At 42.0% G+C, this 20,978-nt stretch overlaps 1 protein-coding gene across 1 annotated transcript in view; it reads right to left on the bottom strand.

The window, feature by feature from the left end:
* cyth1a (cytohesin 1a) overlaps positions 1-19,077 on the bottom strand; it is a 27,310-nt gene extending 8,233 nt beyond the window's left edge. The window contains exons 1-9 of the mRNA XM_046030126.1: positions 18,860-19,077; positions 6,999-7,081; positions 4,751-4,815; positions 3,438-3,504; positions 3,238-3,356; positions 1,837-1,917; positions 1,503-1,615; positions 534-682; positions 329-440 (exon numbers count right to left, since the gene is read on the bottom strand). Of these exons, the coding sequence (XP_045886082.1) occupies positions 329-440; positions 534-682; positions 1,503-1,615; positions 1,837-1,917; positions 3,238-3,356; positions 3,438-3,504; positions 4,751-4,815; positions 6,999-7,081; positions 18,860-18,887 (817 nt within the window). The 5' untranslated portion in view covers positions 18,888-19,077. The remainder of the gene's footprint in view (positions 1-328; positions 441-533; positions 683-1,502; positions 1,616-1,836; positions 1,918-3,237; positions 3,357-3,437; positions 3,505-4,750; positions 4,816-6,998; positions 7,082-18,859) is intronic.
* Positions 19,078-20,978: the final 1,901 nt, after the last annotated feature.

The raw sequence follows: 20,978 nt of genomic DNA, 5'->3' as shown, positions 1-20,978 counted from the left end.
CTCCACATGTGGTGGTCTGATCTCAAGGCCATATTCATAATACATTAAAGCGGGCAGAGATGTCTTCAGATGTCTCGGGACAAGTGTGTACACACACCTATCCACACATGCTTGCATACACTTTAACACACACACACACACACACGACCTCAAGGGAGACATTGGTTATCACTTTATGCAGGCTGATTTTAAGCTTTGAGATAGTCTACCAATACATGCTGTTATGAAAACACAACACAAAGTAATCTTTCAGCACTGCCACACTAATTTTTTGGCGATTCATTCGGCATCCAAATAACTGTCTACATGTATTTCCTGCGTCACTCACCGAGTTTTAGCAGCCAGCCCTCTCTGTCTGGGTTGAAGAAAGTGTGTGTGAGGTCATTGCCATCGTCCTCTGGGATTTTGAAAGGCTCATTCTTGATGCTATCATACAGATTCTACAATGAAGAGCAGGTTTGAGATTAGAGGAAGGCACAGGGACACTGGAGAAATAACAGGAGCAGCAGAGTGAGTCTTAAAGCCATACTGACCCTGAGCAAGTCTTCGGGTAAGTCTCCTCCATCGTTGATTCCTCTGTTCATGGAGATGAATCGTTCCACAGTAGGCTTGTCCTTTACATTCGGGTTGTGGAGGCTTGTGTTTAGCATGATGATGGCAAATGACAGGATGTAACAGGTGTCTATAACAAACACACACACACACACACACACACGAGGGATCCCACCATAAGAGAGGAATGAGCTTTGTGACATAGCAGAAGGTTGCTGTTTACCATAAAACTGCTGCCAGTGTTCAATGTGGTATTTAAATATGAATGTAAATTAGCTGAGCTGAAAGGACTGCACTTAGGGGACCTACAGTCAAACAGAGACGAACAGATAGGCGAAGTGTCGTTAGCAAGGACTGTGGGCGGGAGAAAAAGGCTGCGCGTGGACAGCTAACTATGCATGTGTGCTTCTGGACGTGCTCTCTAATGTGTGTACGTGTGTGTGTTTGCTAAAAGACATGGCCGGCTTACGGCTGACGCAGCAGCACTTTATCGGGCCCGTTAGGCCGAAGTCCGATGCATTATTCACATCCATCTGCATCCATGTTAGAGGCTGCCGGCTGTCTGCTATGGGCATTATTTCACCAAATGCCAGACACTCTTCCATAACACAGTTCAGTAGACTTTGTCTGGCAAATAAAGCCGTTTAGATACTAGCTGCATTGATATGCCATTTGATCTCAGTGCAGTTTTAAAATTAAGTGCTTCAGGGAGACAAAAGTTTATCTGGCGTAGTCCCTTAAAAATTAAGAAATTGAGAGTTGAAATTAATTAATATTCTGATTAGGCATTTGAAATAGACCCTAAATGCAGTTCAGATTTGCAATCCTTTTATCAAGACAAAAGATAAACTGAAGTTATTGTGTTCTTTGTTTCACTGCTCTCACATTTACAGCTCTTTGGCTTTTTATTACAACACTCAATGCCGGACTGTATGGCATGACAGCGCTACCTGTGGACTGGAAAACTCCAGGGTTGCATTGGCAGTAGCGCTGAGCAAAGGCCTCCATCATGCGGTCGATCTTCTGAGCTTCTCCCGGTAGCCGAAAACTCCACAGGAACTGTCTGTTAGGTGACACAGTTCAGAAGTCAGCAAAAGAATCACTTCCACTGTGAAAAAAGGCACAAGACTGAAACTGACAGCTGCATATTTAAAAATGGACTGTATCACACATGATTTACATAGAAAAAAGGGGGGCAAAGCTATGAGGATCTAAGTCAAGGACTTTGTGAGTATGTAGCAGACCTGAAGATGCGTTTGAGTTCCAGGGGAGACGCCATCTTACCTTAGGGCCTGAACCAGGTTGAGGTCTGTGAACTCATGAAGCTCCACAAAGGCATGGAGGACTTGGATATTGAAATCATCTCTACAGGAGACAAAACATGAAAAATTCATTTTTTAAGTGCTATCCTGCATAACCAATATAAAATAAATATACAAAAATTAGAGCGGCAACTCTGCCATTAATCAATCTGTAAAATATATTGTCTTTGAAAAGACTTGAAAAATGTACTGTAAAATGGCAATAATACTCCCCAAGACCTATAAATAGACTAATCTAAATATGTGGTGTTGCTGTCAATCATTAATCAAAATAGTTGCCAATTCATTTTCCGTTACTGTTAGAGTAATGGCCTAATCGTTACAGCTGTAAAAAAGATCATTACAGATAAGCAAAACAATAAAGGTATATTGTAAGGAGTGATTTCATAGATGTTCAGGAAGGCTAAGACTAAACCGCGCTTGTATTGTTGTGGTTGGCTCAAAGTTCTTCATCAAGTCACTGCCTCATTCAAAAAGTAGACCCCATCAGGCACGTGTCTGAGGACTTAACTCAGGGTGTAATCTGGCTCACATGGGCTTAAGAGATCAGTGATATGCTGCATACTCCTATCAAACCTAATAGAAAGGGAAAACACTCCCCCTTTCCGTTCATATATCATCTAATCTCGGTCATGACATCATCCCTGACCTTCATGCCCTTCAGAGTAAATGATCTGCCCTGTGGGATCATGGGAAGGCTCTAAAGAGTTCTCGTCGACAGAGTCATATCCAGTACCTACTGTTCCCAGTGGACGAGTGACCAATCGTGTATCATGCGTCCCTTGCTGCTCGGGCACCTCCTTACAGAATCAAACACACTTGATAACAGCTTGAGCTTGATAACAATCTAACTAAGAGCATCCATCAACAGCCTGAGCTCCTCTCCCTGGTTTGACCTCACAGACCACACCCTGACTGTAACACTACCTGCCCTATAGTCCCCAAGCAGTGCAAACTGTACATCAGGCCCATTACTATTTCCTGTATTATGTGTTCACTAACAAGAATGGTCTCGGCTCTCAAGTGAAATCTTTAATTTCCTTCGAACACGTGCATTCCCGAGTTGTGAGCCTCTTCATCACATTACTTATGAATGAGTAAGATAATCAAAGACAGATGGAGGCTATTGAGTAACGGACATCGTCTTGAGAGCGTGATCTAAATGTGGAACCTATAAACCTCTGTTTGGGAAAGGATGGGTGTGCCCCTGACCAAAAGGAAACACAGCAATACGGAAAATATGCACTCGCTTTTTGATGCTTTTATCAACCACATGGATGGGTGCATGTGAATGATGATGGAGAGTAAGAAACGGAAATGGTTAGATAGAAGAAAAAAACAATAAGGCAATCTTCATCCTGACCTCTCTCCGAGGTAATCTCCAATGGCTGTTTTGTTGAGGCCCTCGCCCTTGTAGAGGAATTGAGCAATGTCATCGCTGGTATTCTTCAGCAAGTCATTCTCAATCAGGAACTGGATTCCCTAAGAAAGAGAGAGGGCCCAAGGTTACATCCTGCTTATGAGAACGTGTGGGACAGATCACAGAAGTTACTTTCCACCTACCTTTTTGGGGTCCATGTTGAATTTCTTTCGGCCCATGGCCACCTGTTTATTCCTCTGCATATTCTTCCTGGAACATCAGAATGTAGGTTGTTGTTAGCTGCTCTTGATGTGAGCATAGTGTTGTATATTACCATATATCCGTCGTATATAAAAATACCAAATATTATACAAATATTTACACTGTCAATAAATTTCTTAAGCAATTGATCTATAAAATGTCAGAAAATGGTCAAAATGCCAATCACACTTTCCCTAACAAAAGATAATGCGTTCAAATTGCTTGTTTAGTCCGACAGACCAAAACCCAAATATATAAAATTTAGTATCACAGAAGAAACTGGAAAACATATTTATGTTTGTGAAGCTTGAACAGGGGATTTTTACTTGATAAACTAAAGAATTTCTCTATTGTGCTTGCATTTATATATATTATTGCCTTTCACGTATGACTCCCAATTCAACTGGCATGCAAATCCAACAAATAGACAAGATTATCAATCATCATACTTATTTGACAAGGCTCAGACCATTAGAATAAATGTATTGACTTAATTTCCTGAAAATATCTTTCCTATTAACATTTTCCATTAGTTTGACGGCCTTTCCTCCCCCTCAAATGTGATGAGAAAGTGTTGATAAAGCGTTAACATCATGCATATGGGAACGTCTCATTTCTCAGGCCTTGAGTTATTCGGGGGTCAAATTGCACTCCAAGTGTCCGCAATCACCATGGTTACATCTCCATCCCCAGCCAGTTAGAGGTCACTACTTCTTCCCACTGATTCACTCGCACCAACATTCCTTTGGCTTTTGTCTGCCAAAGTCCAACACTCAACTGAACTGAAAAGATGCTCCACCAGGGTGATGGCCCAGACTACCGTGTTCTTTATTCAGTAAATGGATCGTAGAGAACTCTGATTATAAAAAGGTGCTGTAACCCTTAATGGGTGTCAGATCCAGGAGAGAGTGCTTTAGCATTATTCGGGAGCTGATGGGATCCTTTTCCACTTGAGTAGACCAAACCCAAGCACTCCCTCCCCTGGGACCAGCCATTGTCTGCCTCTACCCGTACACCCACTGCATTATTCAATGAGCCCTCCCATCATGGGGGTGTGCCTGATGAAACATTTAAACTGCCGTAAAAGCATAGCCAATTTGGGGAGTGTATTTGGTGTGTAGGGATGGCCATCAAACATTAATAATTGACAGCTTCATTTGCTAAGTTAATAGAAGGCAAACAGCAAACCAATTTAGACAAAACAGAGGGAAATGTGTGTGTAGGGGTGACGGGTTGGATTCCTTTTTTTTTTTACCTCTCCTCCGTGGAACCCAGGTTCTCGATCTCGCTTGTCACTTCTGCTATCTCATCCTTCAGCCGCTGCAGAAAAGACAGAAATGTTAGTCTTACAATGTCATGAGTATGACGTGAGAATGAAATCATTGTCTGTCTACTAATTTCCCAGACACATAGAGGCGCGGAAGGGTGTGACCAACGCAAACAACATGCAAAGTATTTGTATTAAAACACAAAAGGGCTCTGTAAACAAAGGTTGAGTGAGAGGCTCTCATCTCTGAATCAACTGCTTGTCTGTAAACCAGGTGGCCTTTTATCACATATAATAAATACTCACATCGTCAGCTAAACAAAGAGAGCAGAGTCACTTCTTAGGCTACTGATGAGCTGAAGCTTCCCGCACAGCTGCACCTCCAGCTCTCCTCGCTTCCCTTAAACTAAAAACTGATCGGAACGTGTTTGCGTGTGTGTGCTCTCCTGAACAATCCTCTCATTCTGAATGTGATTAGGCAGGGAACATTCGGGGATAACCTCAATCTAAATAGAGTAAGAAAGCGTAAAAGTGGATTATATTTTGTGTAGCCTTTTAGTGATTAATGGCTTTAGAGGCAAATCGAGTCGATAAAGCCAGGGCCGCTGGTGCCAGACTGGCGCAGTGAGGGCATGGCAGAAGAGGATGGAAAGGGTGATATTAGCTTGATGAAGGTGGGGAATAATAGACTTTATAATCGACTGTAACATAAGAGATGTTCTGTATACAGAGAGTGTACTACTGATCATGAGAGGCTTCAACACTTCAAGTAAAGATTAGAATCATCGAGGCACCCCGTTCATATCCAGCTGCAGTGTTAGTGCATCATTTCTCATATAATACCACAACTCACTATAGGCCACAAAGGGAACATCTGTGCTTTCAAGACCTACGCAACACATTCCTCAGATTCTTGCTTCTGCAAACAAAGGCTGTGCTCATACAGGAAAGCGAACGGTTGTGGTAGAGGGGGCCTTGACATGCAAGTCCAGCAGAGGAGGGTGTTCAAGGAGGAGGAGAAGAGTCAGTGTGCAGACCAAAGAGAAAGTGGGGAGGAGAGGCCGTGGTGGCCAGGGAAAGGGGAAGGGGCAGGCTCATAAAGAGGGTGTCTGATCACACCTTCAGTGTTTGTCAGAGCCAGCGGAAGTTGGGTCGCCTACTGGGACATCTGGAAGCCAATTCCCTGCCAGGTCATGACAGTCTGCCACCCCTATGTGTCATTTGCTAACGGAGCTGGTTACTGAGTGCAGGCAGCTTTGATAATCCGCTGTGCTCTAGGCTCAACGAAATAGCCTAAAAAAAATGTCATGGTCATGGACAGGAATCAAACAAACCACTTTATGGAAATTCCGTATATCTGATTTGAATCCTGGATCTCTTTGGAAATCATGAGGGATATGCAACTGGATACATGAGCACATTCTTCATAAGAGCCTTATCTGATTTTGTCTATATTATGCATCATTTGCTTGTCTTATTTTTATACTTGTATTCAAAACCACATTTAAATAAAAACATCCAAAAGAGATAACTTGTATCCATAAATTGAGTTCTTTGTTACCACTGTACAGCTACAGAGCATGAATGGCTAAACAATAGAACAGAAATGATATGCTAAGGAAGTGAGCCCTTGGTAGGAAATACCTCACATTCCACTAGGGGTCAAATGTTGTGAAGGACTCCTTGGAAAAGAGACATGTGTTCTGGATAGGAGGTAAATGTTTAATCAGAAAGCAGAGGAGTTGCAGTTGAAGCTGATGGCGGTAGAAGTGAGCCAAAAGTCTGGACCTTGTAAGTCACAAAAATTAAGACTCACTCTTGAGCTTCTACATCTCATGCCCAGTCATTTCAGTGGGTGGAATTCATTAAGATTAGCTCAGCTGTGATAGACTGATTAACTGGATCCAAGCATCATAATTAACATTAAATAAATAAGCTTTTACAGACAAAGTTATAACACCCTAATATGTGTTGCAGTTCGGTAAAATACTTGTTGCCAATTAAAAATCAAGTCGTTTATTTTCTTCAGTGACAGTTTTTGTATTGAGAACTTGTATTGTCTTACTTTTCTACAAAAGATGAGCAAATTTCAACACTCGCTTAAAATGAAAGTAAATAAGCTTCAACATTTACTGCAGTCATGACATTAAGTACATGCTTATTTTTTTGTACCTATCCACTGTCCGTGTGTTTTAAGATTTGTGCATGGTTCCACCATTTCCTATACCAGTATTACCTGAATGTCCTCCAGCAGCTCCTGCTTGCGCCGGCGGATATTCTCCAACTCCTGCTTCTCCTCTGGGGTAAGGTCGTCCGGCACTGGGGGGGGGGAGAGAGAGGATGGAAGGGTTAGGACCGAGGTGCGCAAAATATAATGCACCTTTATCCTTTTCTATGCATGTCTATCCCCTGAGGCGTGTCCCTAAGGGTGTCTGTGCACAGAAATAACATTATACTCCTTTGATATCAGAAGGTGATTGAATGCCCACGGCAAGGGGTGTGGAGTGTCCCACAGAGAGCACACAATGACAGTCATGAAAGAGGTTTCTCAGCATCAACCAATATGTGGTCAGAGAGGAGAGGAGAGGGGGACGGATCAGACGGCAACCAAACCCTCTCAGATCTACACCACCAATACACCAAGTCTATAGCCGCCAGGTGCACTTTGAAGAGGATTTAACTTGTGTGTGTGATCTTTCCGACTAAATGAAAGCGCTCAGGTCAGCGAACCAGCACTGAGCATCAGTGCCAGAGTAGCACAAATGTGACAGGTCTCAAAGCGCTGCCTGCCAGTCCTCCTGTCACTCACTTTAGGCTGTTATAATTAGCTTCATCTGTGCTGATTGACAGACAACGTGTCTGTGTGTGTGCAACCCCTACCTGCACTCCAAGCATAAAAGGGACACCGCTAGTATTCAGCAGCACTCTAATCATAACATCAGTCCAAGCACAACCCCTGTTTCATTTACTTAAGCACTGCGCTGGAAGCATCTTCTGTTAACTCTCTCTATTTTATTTCAGAATCCCTATTTGAGTTATTGCATTAAAACTACTATTAACCCTTAAATTAAGGTAATCTTTGCTTGCTTCTATAAAATCTGTATAATAGCAGGCCTGAAAGGATATGGTTAAAATGTAAGATTCTGTGCTTTTGTGATGCCTGGAGGGAACAAATTTCATCTTTTTACAAAAACTTGTTTTCGGTTGCTCAAGAAATTAACAATGTGCAACAACGATGATCTTATTTAGTGACTGCAGACATTCAAAGACAATGTTATACCTAGGATAGGTTAATAATGGCGCTCTGCTGCAAAATAACAAAAATAAATATAATTTGTGTGACATTTGTACTGAGACAATTTTGCAATGTCACAAGACTAGAGATATTCAGCATGAGTATCACTGGCATAAGTCAGTCACAGCGGTTTCTGTTTCCCCTAGTGACCAAGCTCAAGCCCCCTCCTGTGACCTCTCCTCCTCCCCTCATTACCTCAGCAGCAGGGTTCAAAAGGTTAAAGGGGTTGAGGCCGACTCAGTGTATATCTCTACAAACGGTTAACAAGGTAAGGGTTATAGAGTAGCAGAGAACACAAGGTCTTTAATTACTCATTTGCCAACTCTCGCCTTCAGAGGACTCTCTGAAATAAATTCCCCCACTTCTTCTTTTCTCTCCTAGATAAAAACCTGCAGTGTGGAACTTATGTCCTTCTAACATTGAGCGTAATTACATAACACCCTCAACACGTGCTTATGACGTACAGGCTCTGCCTGAGTTGGGCTGAGTTGCTGCGGTCGCTACGTTTGCTGCCCCTTTGGCTCTGGCAAACCAGTCATTGCTGGTCTGCATAAAACACATCGCTACCGGTTCGCCAGCGTGGACACCAGATTTAAAAACTGTGGTATACAGAGAGATTAAACTGGTGGTGATGGGCTTAATCAGCATTGTGTGAACTTGTTTGGCAAGGGCTTGAATGTAACAGACGTTCATTTATATGTAAAAAGTCCCTCACTCTCAGCTTTAATATTGGTCCCACACAATCCCAGTAAAACTTCAGGGGTAAAATGTATGACTAAATGTGAGTGGCTAAACTGTGGACACAATGTACCTGCAGTAAAAAGGTCAGTGGAATGAAGGTTACAAAAGCTAAGCAAAATCTGGCACAGCAATCAATAAAGCAACGAGGCCAGCCATCCAGAAATGGATGTGACTTTGCTTTGACTGAGACACGCGCACAAACATGCACAGTTACAAATACGAAGCTAAATATAAGATCAGCTCATTTAGAATGAATCCAAATGTAAAATCCTAAATAAATGAGAAAATATGTGCTGCGTAATGGAGAGACACAGAAGGTATGCTAACTTAAGCATCCTGTGGCAAATACCCATGAGATTCACTGGAATGTCTGCTAATATTTAACAAAAGGGATAATAGACAATGAAGTCCAAAACAAGAGCGCTATAGCAGGTTGCTAAGGAGCTCCAAAACAAAGTCATGTTGTCTTCCCATCTTGTTTTTAGATGGCTGGGGGAGCTCGGCAGTCCACTCAAGGTTGACCTTTCACACATCATACCTCACAGCCTACAGTATCGCATCCATCCCATATGTTTAGAGTATCCATGGAAACAATGGTAACAATTGCTCTCACTTAGAGGGGGAGCTGCCAACAATATAAAATTATAAACAGTTGCACAAGCTTTTGTTTTTGGTCAGACCATTCCCTCGAGAGGAGCTCATATCGGGGAAGACGTGAATGTTCTGACAGAGATGCGCAAAAAGTCACAACTACACACACACACACTCACAAAACAAAGTGCTGACAGGTCTGAGAATGAGTACGTCTTCTTGCATTTAATGACCCCAGTTAATGTCACACTGATTAAAAGCCAAAAGCGGGCCGTGTGTTCAACAGCACAAACAAGAGTGACAGGGAGGCCGAGCTTAAAGCAGGAAGCCCAGTCCGCTTTCTGGAAATATGATGTCAGGTTGGGCGGCTGGCAGACGGTGAAAGGAGCCACGCCACACAAAACAGGACAGAGGGACCCGACATAACCACAGCATGCCTGGCTTTAGAAGAGGGCCACCAAGTGAAGAGCTGCAGGAAAGGACTATAATTTGACATAGAGGAGAAGATAGAAAGAAACTGAACAGAGGAACGCAATCATTTGAGGATAAAACCTGTCCATTCACTTGCCTCCTTCATCCGCACAAAAATGGAGCTTGTAGAAAAGCAGTATTTTAGCCTATCAGAAAGGCAGACACATGATGACACCCAGGTCTCCGGATTTCTATTTATAGCCACCCTGATGTCACCCACATGATCGTACTTATTCAAGGAGCCAATCAGGTACACGCATAACTCCCTTCCCGACTCCACCCAAAATAATCAAACCACATCAGGGAAGGGAAAGGCCCCACCCACGACTGTGCCAGAGGTGGGTACGAAGTGGGTGTCATTTCCCAGAACACTGCAGATGAGGGTAAACCCATCCACTTAAGTAAATGCTGAAAGGTGGTTGTTTCCCTTCTGCCTGGGAGCGCTGCTTGGCTGTCGTTCAGCAAAACTCTGCATTAGTAAGGCCAATGAAAACAGACTGTCATCAGAAACAGACAGGAAATGAGGAAGGCAGAACACAGACGTGTTACGGCACAAGTGAAATCTAATTATCTTAATAAGACCCATTTACTGATACCTTCATAATATCCACCTCGTGCTGATGCAGTGATAGGATTAAAAAGTGTAAAGGCTAAATGATAGGAATGAGAGGAAATGTGGTGTTTTCCCTCCATATTTACAACACGCACCCTTCTCATCACACCGCGTTTATATCTGACTTCAGGAGCCTCTGGTAAGCAGAGGGCCCCTACAGCAATCTGACTGGGGCAAGCCTGTATGTAGTGATTTCAGCAGGCTGAAAGAGAAACACAGGCCGCCCACATCTTCACTCCTTCAGGGACTCACGCTGCCTGGAAAACTGGCCATTCAGGGGAAGCACATGCACATGGTGGCGTGCAGTCGTGCACACCGACCAGGGTACTGTCACATGCACTCACATGCACCCACACGCAGACGCCCAGGGCTGATACAGCGCTACCCCTGCTGTGCCTGGCACTGACAGTGCTTAGCAACTTGCTTTTTGTTTCAACTATCAACACTAACACCATCTGACTGGAACTGTCCAGACTGTGATATTCAGACTGAATCCATTAAATCACTGCAAAAATGTCAACATTCGGTCACTTAAGTCTATTCAGTTTCAAATAGGGAGCTTATTACCCAAAGTCAGTATCTGGAAACAAGGCTGGGCAATTATAGTGGTACATGATAAGCATTTCAACAAAAGAAATAAAAAAGTAAATAAATAAAACTATTCTTTCAAATGAGTAATTCTAGGTTTCAAATGCTATAATATATATATGATAAGAAAACTGTGTTTCAAGTCAATCATGGTGCCTACTCCTGAACTGGTGCATCCCGACCCCCTTAAACAACTTCATACAAACTCTTCTTTGTGAAAATCTTTTGCTTTTAACACTTATAAACTCACCACACAGCTTCATTTGAGCCCCATTTAACATCAACATTTTGACCGTGTTATGACTTTGTATTTTGCTTCTAAGAGTGTTTGCCGAGTTTCTAGATGGGCAAAGCAGTTTTTAGAGAGGGCTGGGTCAGCAGCGAGCACCGGGGAGGTGACATCAAGGGACATACCAATTATAACTCCCTCTCCCACAGCGGCGGAGCCCACTAATACACATCCTGATTGCCATCCTGGCAGAAAGAGGCAGACGTTTCATTTCCACACAGATCACTGAGGAACTCTCCTTGGAAAATAAGGAAATTAGAATTCAGAGGGCTTGTGGGATCTCTCAGCCCCCCACTCCCTGCAGATGTGACCCAATTTAGGGAGCTCCTCTCAGCGCACAAGAACTAAAAAACTAAATAAGCTCCACACCTAGGCTGCCCCTAGTGACACAGCTACTGGACACTGGAGTCACAAGACGCACACATAGGTGAACTTTGAAACACACACAGTTCAGTGTCTATTCTCTCTACATCTACTGCATCCTGATCTGGTAGAAGTTCTATGAAGGTTTTACATGAAATCTTCAACAGCAGATGGAAACATGAATATATATATAGTAATATATTTACTGCGGGAATACAGGAATATGCAATGAGACACACATCCATTTCTGCAGCCACGTGTCTGTATGCCTGTACATGATTACATTTTGATGAAGTACACACTGATCGCCGGAGATGAATGACACTGGTGGCGGAAATCGCTCCCTGAACGAGGCCCTTCATCTGTTCTGTATCTACAGCTTCTTTGTCCTCCTTCGCAGAAGAAAGAGCATCCATTTAGTCCTCACACGCTTAGCGTTAGGCTTGATCGACCATCTCTCCCCTAATCTACTCCCATCTCTTCTTTGCACCTACTTCTGTTTCTGTTTCTAGCCAATCTTATCTACAAAATACAAGATCATCAGTTTACCCGAGTCCTCCTCCCCTCCCCAGCCTTTGTCCTTACAGTCACATGGAGAGTTACCTTTAAACTTGTCAAAATGCACCCACCGCCCCCAAGGTCCCTGTTAGGCTCCAATCAATCGACCCCTAGTCTAAACCAATAGGAGCGCCAGTTGTAACAAGAAGCAGTGTACTTCATGATGAGGTTTAATGCATTCAGCGCAAAGCACACAAACAATCGATTATGTGAGCTGGGATGGGCGAAAACACACACAGAAGTACACTGTTAAATGGCTAGAAGCTTTCTGATCTTTCCTGCGGTTTTGCTGCTTGAACAACAAAAGGAGATTTAAAACGTGAACGTCTCATCTGCTGATCTGAGACTGACTCATTTCTACAGAAAATCCCGAGGGGACTCTCCCTCATATATATTTGAGTGTGGCATCAGGTGTACACAGAGTTAATGAATGACCGCAGTCTCACATGAAAGCAAGTACCAAAGACCACTTGCGGAAAAAGATCAGTCCAACAAATAAACACATGAGTTTCAGCAAATTTGAGCGCTAACCTGTGAGAAATCCTCCTCTTCTTGTTTCTACTCCACCTTATATCTCCTCCTTGAAATATAAAAAAATAAATAGACCCGGCAGTCCCTTTTTCTGTCAGCTCCTGTGGCTTAATGCAGGCAAACCAGATGTCCACATGACAGAAGGAGCCTGCTCCTACAGCTGGGGGGGGGAGAGAGAGAGACAGAGAGAGACTCTGCCGGGTTTCCTCTGCTGTACAGCACGACTATCAGCTCCCAGCATGCACACTGATACAGTCCATTTAGGGAAGGAGCCTTACTCACCGTCTCCTCTCCCTCCCTTTCTCTCTACTCACTCTCTCTCTCTCTCTCGCTGTCACTACCATTAACGTGGATGCTCCACCCAGTGGTCACTCCTTTCTCTGCCTCCTCACACACACACACTTTAAAATTAAAATTGTTCTTATGATAAAAAAACATATCATTAAGTATCAATAATTTTCACGCTATATGTCAAATCATTATTTCTTTCAAGTTTAAAGGCTGATTTTGTTGAAGAAACCAGATGGTTACTTGTGGTTTTAAACTATTCTTTAAGGTCAGAACATGACAAACACTTGCCAAACAGTGGATCACTTAACAAATCTGAGGAAGACCATTCAAAACAACTATGACTAAATCTTATTTCAACAAATACGCATGAGTAAAATTAAGTAAAATCTTTTTTTTAAGCCAATATTCAACAAAAAAACATCTTAATAGAAAAATGGTGAGTAAGGGCTGATTCGTTCGTGATTAAAAACTAACATTTAATGGACATTTATTGAACATTTGTTATATTGTTATTGAGGAAAATTATATTACCATAATGATCATTATTGTTTTATTGGCCAGCTCTAATTAAACATGTTGAGTTGCGATAAAAGGAATTGTCATTTTTTGATAATGTAATCAAGAATTACTTAGGGGAAAATCTGACTCATTTGGACTAAATTGACTTGGTACTCAAGTAAATATTGATGTGTGACATGCAGACATGAGCATTATAATGATTAACAAACACTGAACAGCACTGATACACACACACACACACACACACTTAAAGAAACATCCACAAACAATGTTTTAGAGGTTAAGATGCTGTATCATACAACTCAGAGCCAGAAGCACAAAAAAAGAAAACATAAAGGCTGCCTTATGTATGAAAAATATATGTAAATTTAAAAAAGGATCATGTTTTACGTGCAGTTAATATTATAAAATTATTTCACTGACTCCAGAGAGAACAAGAAAAAGGCAAATAGTACTGAACTTGATGGTGAGCAGTATACTGAAGCATTCTTCTTTGGAAACATCCTGTCACCTCCTAAAGAGACAGGGAGTCATAAGATCGAGGATGAGCTGTGTCAGCGGTTTAAGCCAGGTCTTCTCTCCCCTGAACAGTCATGCTGTCATTATCACCTCCAAACTCCAGTTTAACAATGCAGTCTATGTTGAAGACAACTGTGTATTTTTTCTGTTTTGTTATTAAGAATAGTGCATGGGCATTATCCAATTGCTAATGATACATGCCAAAAGATTGTGTAAGATTCCCAGCATTCCTCTTGGTCATGTTTTTCGCAGCCTAAGTGTACAGTTCAGAGCAAATGTGAGCGGCGCTTGCCTCATGTCTGTGCGTCTTTATGAGTCAACCTGGAGCCCTCTGCTGTGCCGGGTGGAGTCTGCAGTCTCACAATGACAGAGCTTCCTCTGACTAATGTCAATATGGGATCCATTTGTTAGTGGGATTACAGCTAGGAGATGTGTGTGATGATATATATCCTGCATTCGATAAGATAATCGGAAATACACCTCACCTCTAAGATCTCAAAAAAGATTAACCTCACAAAAAACCTGTGTTGGGCCACAGACACTTCTCAAAAGAGAGTAATGCAATTAGAAAGGAAAAACACGTCATGTTATTGATGAAGATCTGCATGTTTTACTGTTATTACCGTACTGTCGTTTCAAAGTTTTACTGGGAAATATAGGAAATCGTAAGAGGGAAGTACAAGGAGATATATTGGGAAGACAATACAAATAAATAAATATGTTTGGGCTCATACTCTCTACACCAGTGGTTCCCAATGTTTTTGGCTTGTGACCCCTATAAAAACAAGCCATGTATACTCATTAGGTCAGGTTACAGCCTCAGTATGGATGTGAGTTGGGAGCAGCACAACCAAAAGAGGAATATCTCCTTCTCAGGTTGTTCCATTTGAAGAATTTTTAGAGGCCTTATGAAGAAAAGCAACCATTTTTTTAAAATGAAAAAGCAATAATTAATGAAAAATGTAAAAATACAAACAATTTACAGATTTATTTGTTATCACATATTTATTTGTTATCGCTTTAATAATATTGTCCCTGTACATTTATCTTGTGAGTTGGGAACTAGTACACTGCACCGTTAAAACTATCCTATACCTTTGAGTCTTGTCTGTTCCACAAAAAAAAAAAACAACCTAATTGTTAAAATCCTGGCCTTGTCGCTTTTACATGAGTCGGGTTGGCTGTATGAAGAAATGACCCTGTTGCTCCCCCGAGAGAACATTAACACTCCCAGTCAGCCTGCTAACTGTGTTAACACTGCTGTTAAGGAATGCTGGGAAGCAGGGGATGTGACTGGATGGGAACTGGATCTGGAGAACGTATAGCTAGCCCTGCCACCGTACACACAGCTCCGGTGCAAAGCAAACATACGGACGACTCCACAGCGTAAACATCCTGCAGCTGCACGCAGACGCACACATAAGGCCCGTAATGACGAACACAGCGGATCAGCTTTCTTAAATAATCTCCATTATTTTTTTATTGGCATTTATCAACATGAACTGTTTTGAATGGCCAGTGTGGAGGCTTCTCCATGTTTTCCCTCAAAAGCGGATGTGCTATTTCTACCCACAATGCATGCCTTTGTCCTCTGATGCTGTTGGCCTTGATTCTTATCGGGGCTGTCCTACTATCAACATCCTCTCTCGCCAGTAACACTCACACACACACACACACACACACACACACGATGGGAAAGCTGTTTTTTTCTCTTACAGTCTTTATTTTTTTGGGCTGGGTTTCTTTTTCTGCAGCAAAGCGGTGTGGAAATTTTAGCCCACGCACATACTGTGGGATGTCACTTTCTGTCAAGCACATTGTTAAACTCTAAGTTTCCTGTTTGTGAGCCATTCTGACAGTTCATGGGAGGAGTGAGAGCTGTGGCTAAACCCACCCATCCTGTGGGAAAGACAATAAAATAGCCATTCTTGCTACTTCAACTCTATCACAACATGATGGCATGCATGTTCAACTGTGATCTGAATAGTCAGACGGCTCCAACAAAGCAGCTATACAACTCAGCATGCAATGTTTACCTCTTCGACAAAGTTTCTAAGATGCCAGATCTTTCTTAATGCTGTGCATTGCTGTGAAGTCTTTCCTTTCCTGTGTTGCCAAGTGGTGGGAACTGTTGGGTCTCTTAATTAATCTAAATGTCTTTATCTAGTCTAGACCTGCTCTGTATGAAAAGTGCAATGAGTTTGACTTTTTAGTGCTTTCACCATGGAGCCATTTTGAATATCTTCACCTTATCAACAGGACTGATCACATAGTTTTGTCCTGTATGAAGAAAATGACTCCAGGCGTGTCTGTACCTGCTGCGAACAAACTAGAGAGTCACTCAAATCAGTGCTGGGAGAGACGAGAGACAAATGAACTGCAGGCTAAACTGTGAAATACAGAGAGAAAAAGGCAGAAGTAGAATTTCAAAAGTCTGGTCCAATTTTGATTCTGGGAGAAAGAGAAGCTGTGTGTGTGACACACCATGTTCCTGACTGAGAGACAGAGAAGTTAATTATTACCGAGTGCCTCGCAAACTCTTGCCGGCAGCATCGCCTCACACACTTTAAAGTTTAGGAGTGGTTGATGTTTTCGTGGAGCACAGAGGATAAGGCTTCTAACAGGCCTGCGTGATGACAACACTTTGAGAGCAAATATAGCTCCCATGCAAATCAGACATAACTGTCAACTGTGTTAACAGTAACTGTACTACCATTTAGAGCAGTGGTTCTCAAAGTTTTTATTCACATCAAGGCCCCCATAAACTGACACAAACTAGACCACGGATCCCCATTTGATAATAGTTTGTCCCAGGATCGCCCATCTGATAGGATTTTAGATGTTTTATTACAGAAAGTGGCCAAAAAACTCAAGACTTTCTGTCACTGTGTTAATTATGGATGGAATTACAGTGAAAATAAATCATGGGGACCCCCTCGAGGTCCCCACTTTGAGAACCACAGATTTTAGAGCTTGTCAGTTATCCTGACAGGCAGCACTGTGAGAGATGGTCTGTCAACAGACTAATGGATTAGGCAAATTGTTTTGACTAAAGATTAGACTTAGATACAGCTGAAATCTGACTTTGTTCGATGTAATACTCCATAGTGTGAGAAACATACTACTTTTTAGATATTTTATCCACTAAAACCTAACTTTTCTGATTACACGTTCACAAATGTTAAGTTTTCCGCCACCATTGTTTTTCTGCCTCTTTGGTGATACTGCCAGCAACGCAGCCTGCTGAGTGGTGCTGAGCTACCAAACACAACAACACCCCCACCGCACTGTATAGTACATACACATTTGTCCAATTGCATTATAGTAGTATAATGTACACTGGCCTGAGTGGAAAGAAGGGCTGTAACTGATGCTGAAAGAAGGCTAAAATGTGATTATGGGAGAGAGTATGACGATTATCAAACCACTGGGCATTAGTGCCAGGCAGGGCACATTGTTCTGGAGGGCCCATTAGAGCTCTCAGCGCCACTCATTAGGGAACCATTACAGACAACTACTTTAAACTTCCCAGACCACCCACCTCTAAGTGGCAGAGACAAATGGACTCGAAGAGAATCGACTGCTCCCCTCTCTCATCCCCGTAAAAAAAAAAACAATGCAGCTGTGTGCCAGCCAGGCTCAGCCGGGGCCACTAAGGTAAAAGACTGTGTAAGCTCTCCCTCTCCATCAGCAGAACAAAAGAGCAGCAGCATATAACAGGATCAGTCAGACGTTCACTGTTCTTTTAACACGATTAATAGTGACTCAAGTCCAGGGTGTTAATTAATGCTGCCAGGCTCACCAAACCACAGAGATGAAAGCTTCATTGTGGGTAACAAAGGCTTGCTGTCTGACTTGAACCGCTGCAACCTAATTTATTTCAAAATAGTCATACACTCTGCAGTAATAATTAAAAATAATCGTATGTGAAAGAATTTCAACCATCCTTTTATACAGTTTAAAAGTATATATTCAGCTGTTAGAATGGTCTTCTATGGGGATATTATAGTGATTTTAACTAAGATAACAATAATACAGAATATCAAAATGGAACATGAATAACAGTGTGTTGCTCACATGCTAATACTGAGTAAATGTCTGTTCTCACACCTGTTGCTGCCGATAGCTCAGCATTCACTGAAAAATGACACTGAGGATGTTATCTCCAATGCAAAGGCTGTGAAACTGCGTTCTGCATCAAGGGCCAATTGTTAAGTGGTACTTGCATAGTATGTGTTTTCTTTGAGCAGACTGACACATATTAAACTGTGGGAATGCATTAATAACAATTAGTAAATAGAAAAATAACAGTTAATAAGCCTAATACAAACTTGAAAAGACATAGCTAACCTATGGGATCTTTTAGTAGTGATTTTTTAAATTCCTTTTCAATTACCTATATTGTATCTTACATTGTAATTCTTTTCAAGTGTTTTTAGGGAATGTATGATAAGTTAAGTCTTTTTTTTAAATAATAAAATAATGCACAAAGAAGAGCAATAAGTTACAACAGGGATGGTGCAAATGGCAGACCAACTTAGACACTGTAAACAAGGCCAGACGATACACACATTTGGGTTACTGAGATTTACCTTTAAAAATGCACCCATAAACACAGCAGAGTTTTAGACGCCAAGTAAACTTCTCATATACATGTTTTCAACTAAACACATTCCTGTGGAGACATTTAAACCATATTTAGACGGGGGGGAATGCATTTTCACTCACCTACGCCGTCTTCCGATTTTAACACCATGCTGTCTGTGCCTGGCAGGTCCGAGTTCAAAAAGTTTCAAGTGGTTTCCGAGCGTCAAAACTTCGCACAGATACTAGTATTGATAAATGTATTGAACTTTTTCTTCTTTTTTTTACTTTCTCTAACGAATTAACAAACACACTTGTGAATAGCTTCTTTGGTAATAGTGTGTGTCTCTGTCGACAGCTCAAGGGAGTGGTTTGAAGAGAGGGAGGACTTTAACCACCAATCTATCCTGCGCGCCAGCCTCCGTCAACACACGCAGAAGGAAATTACTACTCTTCCGGCCAAGATTTTCATAATAAAACCCTCATGGAATGAATGCGTCGTAAAGGTTTACCAGACACAAAGACAAGGATTTCTTCTAAAAAAAATGGGTGCTCTAATCAAATTAATTTGAATTACTAGTGAATATTGCCTTATTTTTTTCTTTTGCACATTTATGACAGGGGCTACAAGTTAGATGGCTATTATTAATTTGCGTCAAGATATTTTAGGAAGCACAAATACTCAAGTTGTACTTGCACCTCCAGAAAATAGATGTTAGATTTTAACATTAAGTGATTTAAAAAAAGAAAAAAAAGGACCTATGTGTCCCATGGTGACACTTCCTGAAAGCAGACAAAACCCCGGCAGATTATAAATGTAGCATTGAATTGAATAATGTCATTGTATCAAGCATTGGGTGGCGATGCTGCAGTGGATTAGACACTTTGGTCGGCGGTTGGTGTGAGAGACCTCGGTTCGATTCCCACCACAAACTCCACCACTGTGTCCCTCAGCACTTAAACCCTAGTTGCTCCAGAAGCATACGACCTCTGTAAGTTGCTTTGGATAAAAGCTTCAGCTAAATGATTGAATTAATAACTTAAGTGACCCTGTATTTCCACTAAGATTATAGAAAATATATATATATTCTTCTTTTTGTGTCTGGGGAGTTTTAGACTCTTATTTTTAAGGAAGGGCTGGTACATATCCGGTCACGGTCTCCTATCTCTGTTAATTGACAACTGACTTTGCTCAAGGTGCAGCAAATGGCCCGGATGACGCGTCTGCGTTTCCACCCTGTTGCCTTGGGCTCTCTCCCTCTCTCTCTCTCTCTCTCTCTCTCCCCCTCTCTCTCTCTCTCTCTCTCTCTCTCTCTCTCTCTCTCACACACACACACACACACACACACACGCTCAACTGTTGTTGGGACAGGGCCGAGTGGGGGCAGGGAGTGGGTGACTGACATGCACAGATACAGCAGTTCGTTCACTGCTGCTGATCTTGCGCTTCTGGTTGCGCTTGACTGATTCACCACATCCGCAGAGAGCAGACGTGCAACTTTTACCTCGGAAGCACATGTGGAAAATAGCAACAACACCTGGCAGACGCCATAGTCCTACATAGGCTGGCCACTTATAAACGCTCTTAAACACCTGTTGAATATTCAAACGTAAATCACAGCATATCAGTCTGATTTCAGTATAGAAACTATTAGCCTATTCTTCACTTTGCTTTATCACATTTACTTTCTATTTCTTTTTACTTGAAATGACATATAGAACGTGTGAAAGCTATCCTCCTAAAAAGCCATAATGGAAATACTGCAACTCTGTTTATCATGAAGAATGTTTCAGTGATTCAGCGAAAGAGTTGCTTGTCATTATTAAACATCTAAAAGTGTCAGATCACTCCAACAAGACTACAACCACGTACCAAATCCTGGTGAGACTGAGCAACATATTTAATGTCTGGTGCAACTTTCCAGATACCAGCGTCTGCTCAGAAATAAAAGTCTCACCTTTTTTTTAATTTTTCACTTTCATAGCTCATCCTAGCCAATCACCACACACTATATTCATATTTTATGCTGCCTGTGATCAAAGGTGCATCTGATGGAGGTCTATCTTTTATTATAGTAGGTAGACATTTTTAGCTGCGGACGGAGAGTTACCCAGCTCTCCAACCCCTTGTTAAAAGTGAATAAATCAGCCCGGTGTTTTTAAAGCACCTGCTCGACTGCACTGCTGTCAGATAGGAAAGGGCAGAGCCTGTCCCTGCCTGTTGATAAGCACAGGAGGGCCCAAAGGAATGCTGCACTCAACA

Source organism: Micropterus dolomieu, linkage group LG02, assembly GCF_021292245.1.
Source record: "Micropterus dolomieu isolate WLL.071019.BEF.003 ecotype Adirondacks linkage group LG02, ASM2129224v1, whole genome shotgun sequence".
Lineage (NCBI taxonomy): Eukaryota > Metazoa > Chordata > Actinopteri > Centrarchiformes > Centrarchidae > Micropterus > Micropterus dolomieu.
This window is presented reverse-complemented; position numbering and strand designations above follow the sequence as displayed.